The sequence below is a fragment of the Nuphar pumila genome, chromosome 10 (assembly GCF_984573655.1).
Source record: "Nuphar pumila chromosome 10, dmNupPumi1.hap1.1, whole genome shotgun sequence".
In the NCBI taxonomy this organism is placed as follows: Eukaryota; Viridiplantae; Streptophyta; class Magnoliopsida; order Nymphaeales; family Nymphaeaceae; genus Nuphar; species Nuphar pumila.
This window is the reverse complement of record NC_143258.1, coordinates 36675131-36687287: the sequence shown is the minus strand read 5'-3', so window position 1 is coordinate 36687287 and position 12157 is coordinate 36675131. Positions and strand designations below refer to the sequence as shown.

General features: G+C 38.4%; 1 protein-coding gene across 2 annotated transcripts in view; it reads left to right on the top strand.

The window, feature by feature from the left end:
* The window catches only part of LOC149826664 (nuclear envelope-associated protein 2-like), a 34929-nt gene extending 23441 nt beyond the window's left edge, over positions 1-11488 (top strand). For both annotated transcript variants that reach the window (XM_090020091.1, XM_090020092.1), the window contains exon 7: positions 11068-11488. In XM_090020091.1, coding sequence (XP_089876217.1) covers positions 11068-11235 — 168 coding nt within the window. In that variant the 3' untranslated portion in view covers positions 11236-11488. The remainder of the gene's footprint in view (positions 1-11067) is intronic.
* Positions 11489-12157: the final 669 nt, after the last annotated feature.

Sequence of the window (12157 nt, the reverse complement as noted above, 5' to 3'; positions counted from 1 at the left end):
AGGCAGCAGTCCACATCCACCTTGTCCTCCTCTTCCACGAAACCCAAAACCTCCTCATCCTCGCCCATATGACATTCCTGTAGCAAGGACCTCCTAAGTATTTGTGTGAGACTGTGGTTCCTCAAAAAAACCCTTTAGAGTCATTTCATATTGAATCAACTTGGCACACAACTCTTCAAAAGTAGGAAGGACAGACAAGCATAGTTGAGAAGTAACAATCATGTTGTAATTAGGCCCTAGCCCACTCAGAGTCTACTGGACCATATCTGTGCCACTTACCTTGCACCCCACAATGGCAAGCTGGTCTATGATAGTCTTCATCTTATTCAAATACTCCATGATGGTCATATTGTCCTTTCTGAGCAACTGAAACTCTCGCTTCAGAAAAAACATTCTCACCTGCGAGACCTGAGAATATGTCTAAACTAATCTATTCCAAAGTTGGTTGGCTGAACAATCATCAGGTATGGCTACGAGTACCTCCTTCGACAGAGTTGAAGTGATGTAGGCCACAACTGACTGATCTTTCTTTTCCCAAGTCTCAAACTCTGGATTTTTGACATACACAGTTGAGGTCGCCCCATTGTCATCCTTTCTTTCACGTGCAACAAATTCTGGCGGGACTGGAGTAGTTCCATCTAGATGGCCAAGGTGACCATGACTTCTTATAAAAGGAATAATCTGTCTCTTCCACGTCAAGAAATTTGAGGTGTTTAATTTTTCAGGAACAAGTTGATTAAGAAAGCTTGAGGAAAGACCCGAATTAGATGGGAAGAACGAAGAAGAATCCATAACACAAGAATAAAGAAACTATAAGACGCACACAATTCAAGACTGAGGTATGAATAAGATCAATCACGAGGTGTAAGCCGCACCTTCCTTCACCTTTTTTTTTAGCTAGGATCTATTAGATTGGTATACAGGAAATAAGGAGAGAGAGAGAGAGAGAGAGAGAGAGAGAGAGAGAGAGAGAGAGAGAGAGAGAGAGAGAGAGAGGTCACAATGGCTGGGGCGGCACTCACAGCTCGACCACCGAAACCCTAAACATTAAAAGGTAAAAACATGTACAACGATATTACAAAAATACCATTAATGAGGTTATATGGCATGTGTTCATACAATATGTGTATGGATCTGGATCCAGATCCATACACATATATCCATACTGTATTCTAACACCCTCCCTCAAGTTGTACGTGATTTTGGAGCATGTACAACTTGCTCTTCAATAGCCAAAATTGACGTCCTGTTAATCCTTTGGTAAACAGGTCTGCCACTTGATCTTCTGTTCGAACATGACGTAGTTCTATCTCCTTCATCTCGACTTTCTGTCGTATGAAATGTTGATCAATCTCAATGTGCTTCGTTCTGCTATGCTGGACAGGATTACATGCAATGTTTATTGCGCTTTGATTGTCACATAAAAGAAATGATCGAATAATTGTCTCCCCAAGATCACTCAATAAGTGTCTAATCCATGTGGCTTCTGCCGTGCCTGCAACCATCGATCTGTATTCAGCCTCTGTACTCGATCGTGCCACTGCCTTTTGTTTTCTGCTGCTCGAGGATACTAAATTGTGCCCAATATAAACACAATATCTAGAGACAGATCGTCTCTCATCTGGATCCCCTGCCCAATCTGCGTCTGTATAAGTGATGAGTTCATGTCCTCTATGCAGATTATCGTTCTTGCGATAAACAAGTCCGTCTCCTATAGTTCCTTTTAAATAGCGTAGAATGCGCTTCACAAGCTTCCATATGACCCTCCGTTGGAGCATGCATAAACTGGGATACCTGATTGACAGCATAAACTATATCAGGTCTGGTAAAGGTCAAGTACTGTAACATCCCCACGAGACTTCTATACGTTGTAGGGTTGACACAAAGATGACCATCTTCAGAGCTCAGCCTTTGATGTAATACACTAGGAGTGCTGACTGGTTTGCAATTCGTCATCCCGGCTTTTTCCAGAAGGTCAAGAGTGTATTTTTGTTGCATGAGTGTCAACGTGTCTTGTTGTCTGTCAACTTCCACACCAAGAAAGTACCGCAACTCCCCTAAATCTTTCATCTTGAAAGTTTTCATTAAAAACTGTTTCACGTCTTCCATATGACTATCTGAGCTCCCAGTGATCACAATGTCATCAACATATATAAGAAGAAGTATAACAATGTCCGCCTTTTGGTAAATAAAGAGTGAGTGATCCAGAGAGCATCTTCTAAAACCATAACTCTGAAACTGCATAGAGAAACTTTCAAACCAGGAACGGGACGCCTGTTTCAACCCATACAGAGATTTCCTTAGTTTGCACACCCAGGCAATAGGATCCTTCTCGGCATAACCAGGTGGTTGCTTCATACACACTTCTTCCTTTAAAGTTCCATGCAAAAAAGCATTTTTAACATCCATCTGTCTAAGGCTCCAACCTTTATCAACTGCTAGGGATATGATGATACGAATAGTACCCATTTTGACTACGAGACTAAAAGTTTCGTCGTAGTCTTCACCATATTGTTGTGTGAATCCTCGAGCAACAAGTCGCGCCTTATATCTGTCAATACTTCCTTCAGGCTTATATTTTATTTTATAAACCCATTTTGAGCCAACTACATTCTTTCCTTCTGGCCGAGGGACTATTTCCCAAGTCTGGCATTCATTAAGAGCTTCCATTTCTTCATTCATAGCTTCAGTCCAATGACGGGATTGAAGAGCTTGATTAAAACAAGTGGGTTCATCCTGTTTTGTGAGCTGAGACATAAACAACTGGAAATCAAGGGAGAAGGTCTCATAACTCACCCATCGTTGAATAGGATGCTTAATGCGTGACGGCCTTCGAGCCGAAGCATTGGCGATGCTTTCCTTCACATTCCTCGGCTCTGTATTTTTGTCCCGTCTAGTGTATATCTGCCCAGAGAAGCGTTCTACTGGGGGTGGCTCAGCTGGAGACTCAACTGGAGATAATTCAACATGCATTTGTGAGTCATTCAACTCCCTACTCAAGCCGAAGGAAGGACAATTTGTCTGACATGTTTCTCCTGTATTAGCAAAAAGATCTACGCTCATCCATGGATCATATACTTCTAATTCTCGAGAATCCATGGATCATATACTTCTAATTCTCGAGATGGTAACACTGCAGAGTCATTGACTTGAAAATTTCCTTCATCAAAAACAACATTCCTGGAGGTCCTAATACGTTTTGTAGTAGGATCATAGCATCGATAACCTTTGTATACCCAACAAATCTGCACTTGACAGCCTTGTCCTGAAACTTATTTCGCAGAGATGAATCAACATGTACATAACATACACAACCAAAAACACACAGCTCATCATAAGAGGGATGTTGCTCGAATAAAGTATAATAGGGAGATTTCCGATCCAAAAGTGCCATAGGAAGACGATTTATGATATGAACAGATGTGTGAAAAACTTCTGTCCAGAGACTAACGGGCATATTGCTGTCATGTAGCATGCTCATTGCGCTCTCTACAATATGCCTGTGTTTCCTCTCCGCAACCCCATTTTGTTGAGGAGTATGAGGGCAAGAAACCTGTCGACTTATTCCTTTATCCCGAAGAAAGGCAATAAACTCGTTCGATGAATACTCTCCTCCACCATCACATTGTAAATGCACAATATCACAAGCAAACTTTGTTTTGACCATCGAATGGAATTCCCGAAATATTTGAAAAACTTCATGCTTGTGTTTTAAGAAATATATCCAAGTATAACGGGAATAAGAATCAATAAAGATAACATAGTAGCGACTGCCAGAAAGAGAAGGAATAGGTGCGGGTCCCCAAACATCAGAACAAATAATCTCAAATGGCTTTGAAGCTCTTTTATTTATAATATGAAAAGGAAGAACATGACTTTTGCAGAGTTCGCATGAAGAACATTTATTATTATTATCAAAAAATGAACATAAACTAGACTCTGAAAGGAGACCATCAGATACAAGGTTTTCAACGAAACCCCGACTACAATGTCCCAAACGACTATGCCAAATATTTGACTTATTACAATGAGATGAATTAAAAACTTTCAATGAAGGGAAAAACAAAGACTCTGAAGGTGAAGACACTGAAGAATGCTTGGACGACTTCAACTGGAGAACTGGGACTGAAGACGAAGACACTGAAGGAATCTCCTTGAAGACGTACATGTTTCCTTGTCGCTCCCCCTTAGCGAACGTCTCCTTCGTTCGTAGATCCTTAACATAAACAGAAGAGGGAGTAAATTCGACGGAAGAATTCATATCGTCAACAAGTTTAGCTACAGAAACAATGTTCTTTTTAATATTAGGAGCAAGAAGGACATTGGACAAGTGAAGTGAGGACTTTGACATAGGGATATGTGCACTGCCAGTATGACTAATGGAGTGATAAGTTCCATCTCCCGTAACTATACTACCTTTTTCAAAATAAGGCAATAAGTGAGATAACTTACCTGCATTACCCGTAACATGTGTGGCGGCACCTGAATCAACATACCACTCGCCTTGTTCATTTTGCTTGATCGTCATCTGTGACAATGCTGATAACAAAAGTTGTTGCACATCTGTTGATGGCCCTTTTGTGTCCATAGGAGTAGCTGATTTATGCTCAATTTTGTTTATTTTTCCTCTATTCTGTAGATTAAACCAACAATCAGCTTTCACATGTCCTCTTTTGTTGCATAAGAAACAAGTGGGCACTCTCCTCTGATTTCCTATATTAAAAACCCCTGAAATATTAGGTGTAGGCAAAATACCACGTCCTCCCTGTCCAAAACGTCCGCGGCCTCTGCCTCCTTGATGCCCTCCATTCCCTCGTCCAAAACCTACAGAAGTGTCCATGGCCAAAACTGAATGAGGACGAGCAGATTCATTTCCTTCTGCCCGTTGTTTCATAATCATCTCATGCTGGAGAAGCTTCGCTTGAAGATCGTCAAAAGTGGGCAATTGCGGAAGGCATGATAAAGCCGTGGTAAGCATGTCAAAATCAGGACCCAATCCATTGAGAAGTTGTTGAACTTTATCTTTATCTGCAATAGCACTTCCAATTACCGCCAATTGATCGGTAATACTCTTCAAGCAGCCTATGTATTCCATGACTGTCATGGAGCCTTTCTTCAAACTTTGAAATTCATTTTTTAAGTACATAACTCGGGCTTATGATATCTGAGAATATGTCTGAGACAACTTACTCTATAGATCCGCCGCAGTGCAATCATTTGAAAGAGTAACCAACACTTCTTGAGAGAGTGTTGACGTAATATAAGCAACCAAAGACTGATCCCGCTTCCTCCAAGCTGTATACTCTGGATTCTTAATAGAAATGGTAATTGTGTCACCATTCTCATCTTTGGTTTCCTGCAAAATAAGTCATGATGGTATAGGAACTAAACCATCCAGATGTTCATCGAGATCCTGACTCCGTATAAAAGGAAGGATTTGCCTCTTCCAAGTCAAAAAATTAGAATGAGTAAGTTTTTCTGTAACGAGCTGACTCAAGAAATTTGCAGAGGGACCAGATGACGAATGGAAATCTATATCAATGGGACAATGAATAAGCAAACAAAACGAATGGAAAAAAACAAACAGGTTTGAGATCACTTAATCAAGCAGGAGAACCTCAACAAGACATGTACCTGTGCTACTGATATCTGGAAATAACCACCTTTTTTTTTGCAGTTCAGAATCGAGATTGTAAACAGTTACAATCTGCCTGTAGGAGTTGCACAGGGGACACTAAAATAGCAATAAAGGAAGAATTTCTGGAATCAATAAAAAATAAAATGAATGAAACTGACAGACGTTGCACAGGGGACACTAAAATAGCAATAAAGAAAAAAATTTCTGGAATCAAAGAAGTTCTGGAAATCAAAGAATGAATAAAAAGAATAAATAAATTTCTGGAATCAAAGACGATTAACAAATGAAGAAGATAAATGATTAACAGAGAAGATGAAGAAGATAAATCATTAACAGAGAAGAAAAGATGGATGAGCACGCTGAAAGGAAAAAGGGGAAAAGGAAAGTACCAACTTTCAGAAGATGAGATTTCAGATTTAGAAGATGAGATTTCAGATAAAAAAGAAGATGATCACGCTGGGACCTGTCCACGCTGGGGTTGCTGTTCACGCTGACGAACCACGAGATGATCACGCTGGAACTTCTTCACGCTGGGGTTGCTGTTCACGCTGACGAACCACGAGATGATCACGTTGGAAGTTCTTCACGCACAGGATTAACCTGTGTGCTCTGATACCATATTAGATTGGTATACAGGAAATAAGGAGAGAGAGAGAGAGAAAGAGAGAGAGGGAGAGAGAAGTCACAATGGCTGGGGCGGCACTCACAGCTCGACCACCGAAACCCTAAACATTAAAAGGTAAAAACATGTACAACGATATTACAAAAATGCCATTAATGAGGTTATATGGCATGTGTTCATACAATATGCGTATGGATCTGGATCCAGATCCATACGCATATATCCATACTGTATTCTAACAGGATCTAGGGTCAATAGTTGGTAAGGAGATCAGATCTGAAACCAGCTGCAACAATCACGTTCAGACCCTACAATCAACCAATATTTTCTGTTCCCTTTTTTTTTTGCAAAGAACATATTTTCTCCTGCTGTAGATATATACTTCAGTCTTGAATAGCGTGCAAAACAGATATAGAAATGCAGTACACAGCAGAAAATAAATTTCACCAGAAACTCAAGCACGTGTATGGGGAATACTAGGCTGAAATCGGCTTATACTTTGAAAAGGAGTGGGAGATAAGATATTTAGATTTGTTACTTACAGATCTGATCCTCAAGAGATGAACAACAACAACAATGATAGATTTGAGAGAGAGAGGAGAACATTAACTCTAAAAAAACAGAGAGATAAGATGACAGGAAACAAAGACAATATTCAGATTTAATGTTCAGCAGAGAGAGACAAAAGAGCATTAACTAGAAATCGATGATCTGATTTTACTAGATCACAAATGTGTTATCCAAAAAAAAAAACTGATTTCACGCAAAAATAAATCTCAGCAGCTACCAGAAGGAGATTCAGATTGGAAGAGTAGAACAAATTTTGTTTAGAGACAGATTCGGTAAAAGAGAAGTAAAAGAGAAGAGAAGGAGGAGATGGAAAACAAATCTATGGAAAATGCATCTTGACTTGGAGATCAGACGTATCTCTGGTCATACCTTTTGGAGACTTCTTCAAATCCAACAATGGCCTTGCTCTGATACCATGTTAATTCTTGAATCATCAAGATCTATTGCAGTGAATAGAGGAAGAAACGATGGGAAGGGCTGATATCAACTGTATACCCACAGCTGCAATCGTTAGCTGCCGATCTGATTTCATTAACATATATTTGGGTTTACAATAATTTAGGGTAGTAAACTGCCCTACAATAGAAAACAGAAATTACAACAAAGCCATTATTAAGTGGCTGACACATAACACACACGGGTTTGGATCTGGCTCCAATAAAAAACAGTCCAATAACACTTACTCAAGAGCTATGTAACACAGACTCTTCTAACAAGGCACCACACCCACGTCACACCTGCACCCATGTGGGTGCGACACTTGGACACATATTCCTTTGTGTCAGGTAAAGTCAATACATAAATGCACACGCATACACATTGTGTTAACTTAAATCTGTTTATATATATATACCATCCCCGCACTCAAGTTTTTTTAAACTGCCGCATCATTGTATCCGCACCCACACCTATGTGACATAGCTCACGGGTAATCTTCTTCTTTGTGTTGCCATTAACCACACCTTTCATGAGCGTACCAAACACATTGAGACTGACTGCCATTGTGTTCGTGCTGAATTCTTAAAAGAAACGATTGAATTGCCATATGTCACCTTAGAGTTTCAACTTGCAAACTTCTTCACCAAGGCTCTTGTTGCTCCTCATTTTTTGTTTCTTAATAAATTTTCGGTATTTGCATCGTAAGTTTGATGAGGGGTGTTAAAATATATGTATATATAGTATATGTTTACTTTTTTTTTTAAATTTTCTGTTATTGTCCGGGGTATTTTGGTCTTTTCTCCTTGTAATAGAATTTGTCCTCTAGGGTCATTTTTTTATTTATTTATTTTATTCTTTGTCCTTTTTCCAAAAGACTAAGGGCTCTTTGGGCATTCTCCCAAAGAGTCGTTGGGGCTCCCCAATGTTGGGAGCTCCCAATAGCCTCTCTCCTAGTGGCTGTTTTGTGTATAAATAGGGGTTAAGTGCCTCTTGTATTTTAAATGCTTGTGTTAAGCATTTGTTCAATAAATCTTATAATTTGTTATATTGTTGTGTTCTTGTTATTGCCAATATTGGCTTGTGTATTGTCCCTTTAGTGGACTTGTGCTTGTGCACTTCTTGTGTTTGCAATCTTGTAAGCCCATAGTGGCTTTTTGTTATATTTTCGCATATTTCGTTACAGAATCATCATCGTCGTCATTGTGATTGTTATTATAACGGAGCATTATTGTTAGCTTATTATTAACTTTTCATAATATTATCATGATATTGTTATGAAAATATATCCAAGATGAAATTATGATATTGTAACAACATTATCAAGTTTCCTATAAAGGGCAATAATTTACTTATGACCTTTTACCCGCTAAAAACCTTTTCTAATATATTTCACTAAATATTGCATAATTTAAAATTATCACGTATATTTGTGACTATGCTCTCTAATTTTTTGCTTGGATCTTTAGGTACGTCTAAATCTTAATCATGTCTAATGTTATGTGCTTTTGGGTCTTCAATTGTATAATTATCGGTAGTGAATTCTAGTGCTTAAATTGGTTATATTTTTTTCTTTCATTTTTTTAAAACTATACTAAACATTGTAACTCTCTTCATATTAGTGAAGCTTTGCTGATGAAGTTGGTTTTCAAGGTGTCCAATATACAGGATAAAACTACGATAGCTATCTGTTGTCTTTAGTTGGATGCAATAAAAAAGAAGCGAATGGGGAAATGTCATTGGCAAGAAGCATCCGCTTTGCAAAAAATTGCGAGGAACTTTTAGAAAAATAAAATACAGACAAATTGTAATGGGTCATGATTACTGATAGATGCCATCATTTTTATCATGGTTATTGTTTTCACTGCTTCTGCTGTTATTATCGTTGTTGTTGTTGTTATCATTTTGTAAACAAATTCAAAACATTATTAATGTTGGAGTTCAGCCTTGACCTTGTCTATTGCTAATGTAAAGGTTAAACAAGCAGGAGTCTTTGATGAACATGAAATGGAAAAATACTATCACCCTGACACTCATTTCACTATCACCCTGACACTCATTTCACTAACACTTAATCTTCACTTCAGGGACACTAGTGTTTAGCTCTTATTCAAGAAATTATATCCAAGTTACACCAAGTGATTATAGGTCCTCAAAAATGAAAATTTCTTGGCATGAGGCTTTGAGCTTTCAAACAATGCATTTCTGAAGGGTAACTATTCTGCTTTTAAAATGACACAGGAAGCAGGAGGAATTTATACAAAGTCTGCTCTCATTTTGCATCTTACAACATTTTGTTCACGCTTCTATTTTGCTTTTTTACATTGGTTCCTAGTGCTTCTGTTATGATTCAGACCCGGTTTCTTATTACTTTTGTTTAGGGGTGTCATCGGGTCGGGTTTACCCGATCCGGCCTGAACCAAACCTTATAGGGTCTGGGTATGGTGATAAATTAGAAGACCCGATTAAGACCCAGGTCCGGACCCGAAGGTCTGATTAATACATGGACCCGGGTATAGTTTGTGAAATTTTATACCAGACCTGGACCAGACCCAAGTTCCGATTAAGACGCACAAATTTTCAATGTAAAAGTGATAAAAAATATGGTTTTACTGGGTATGGTCCGGGTTTGGTTCATGCAGTTCTTATCGGGTCTGAGTATGGTTTTTCTTATAGTGGACCCGATACCATACCCAAAAATCAGGCTCAAGTCTGGTTCAACCTGGGTCCAAACCCAACCCGACCCGTTTACTTTCGCTTGATGCTTCCCATATGCTTCCAAGGGAAAGGGGGAAAATGGAGACCGCTTTATGTGCTACAACTACAACACAATCTCGACCACTAGACTAGATCCAATCCAAAGGCCGATTTTCGAAATTCAGATTCTCATAAATGCTTGCTTAGTCATCAACAATTATTGGACGAGTTACCCCGTTTGTATTACTCACTTATAACATCATTTATGAGGGTGTGCATGTTAGAATTATATCCATGCTGTTGCATTAAATATAATCCAATGGTCCAGATGTTGTCATTAGATGTCTCTCTTCCAAGTCTTAAATCAAATCATTGTGAAAACCTCATTAAACACCTTGTTTCCTAATAATCAATTGCTTTTGTATGCTTTATGTAAATGTATTAAAGACTCAAGTAGAAAAATTCGGATTTTTCATGTGTTCAAGTTTACAGATAACATAATGTTTTTATTAAGGACCATATTTAATGACTACAGAACTTAGGCAAATGCCTCACTGTGCTATTTACTTTTGATAGGCAAGCTGGGGTGATTGTACAACCTAACCATCCAGTTATTTCATTTAAAGCCATTTAACTTAGTATTAATTTTCTTACCCTGAACCTTTTCTTACAAGCTAATGGTTGTTGACACTACATGTTTTTGAATGAAGATCTAAAAGAAAGGATCAAGATCATTATAAAAAGATGGAGTTCATACAAAGTGTTGTCGTTTCTGATATATGTTTTAATTTTGTCCATGAATATCGTGGCACCTAGGCTTCACTATGACATGGGTGAACAGTAATCATATCATAAAGTCATATGATGTGTTCATCCTTTTAAAAGCTTCAGTTTTGTTGTTAATTATTTATTTGATAACCTGAGCTGTATCCTGTTTGATTGGGAAGGGTTGTTGGACTATCTGTCAATTATTACAAAGAATTAGCTGCCTTCTATCATATTTTTTAACATCTTTGTTTATCAATTATCACATTAGTTACATTGATCATGTTCTGTTACTTGCATTTGCTTGGTAAATGATGATTCCTCTTTGTCTGCATGCCAGATGGGAGAAAGAAGAGACAAAGCTTTGAAAGAACTGAAGCAGCAGCTGGCTACAAAGCAACAGAAAGTGGTTGACAGTGGTGATAAGCAGAATTTCTGGGAAAGCTCTGGGTTCAAGATTGTGGTTTCCATGACAATGGTAGTTTTGGTGGTCTTTGCCAAGCGATAGGATTCCCTGCCTTTGTACCCTTTTTCATCCTTTCAATTGCATATGTGATAAGTTATCTGTTTCAATTAGGAGAGATCTGTATATCCAAGTTCCTCTCTTTTGTATGTAAAGCTATCACTGAAGTACGACCGACCAACTGTTATAGCTTAGACAGTTAGAGTAGCCTAACATTTTCTAGGAACAATGACACTGAGAGCACCCTTATATTATGCATGCTCATGCTTACATCTAATGAAGCTTAATTTTTGCTATAGTTTCTGTTTCACTTGGTTGCAATTGTTGAGCTGTGTACATGTTTGTTAATTTGCCTTATATTACTCCATTTACCCGATAACCCTCATTCGTGTTAACTGCAATCAATATAGACTTGTTCGGGAACTCAAGCTCAGAAGATTCCATCCACCATTCACATATTCTACCGTTCCTTTCGTCGACATGTCTTGGCACTATAAAAATGTCCACGTTTTTCATCCACTGCAGTAAGTAGTCTCTCTCTCTATATTGAATTATGATACCTTGTACGTGCCACCACTCTGTATCACATCAGATCAGAATAAATTTGCATCTCTTTCCTTGAACTTATCACCGATGGCTGTAGTAAGCAACTTGATCTTGGGGAGATACTTAAGGGGAGGGGTTCTACCTAACCAACTTGAAAGTTATAGTGACTGCTTTTTCTTATTTACGTAATTATATGACATCTTTTATACTGCATGGAACTCAAACAGCATATTTATCCGTCCTGATGTGAGAAGAGCAGATGTTAGATGTGCTTCATAATGACATTACTAATGGCAAACTACACAAGAACATGCACACCAACCTGTACCAGAAACTACATCTGATTGGGTTGCTTGTGCTCAGCAAAGTGGTTCTGGAGCTACAACACGTTCATGTTTGACTAATGAGAAATGAGATTTAA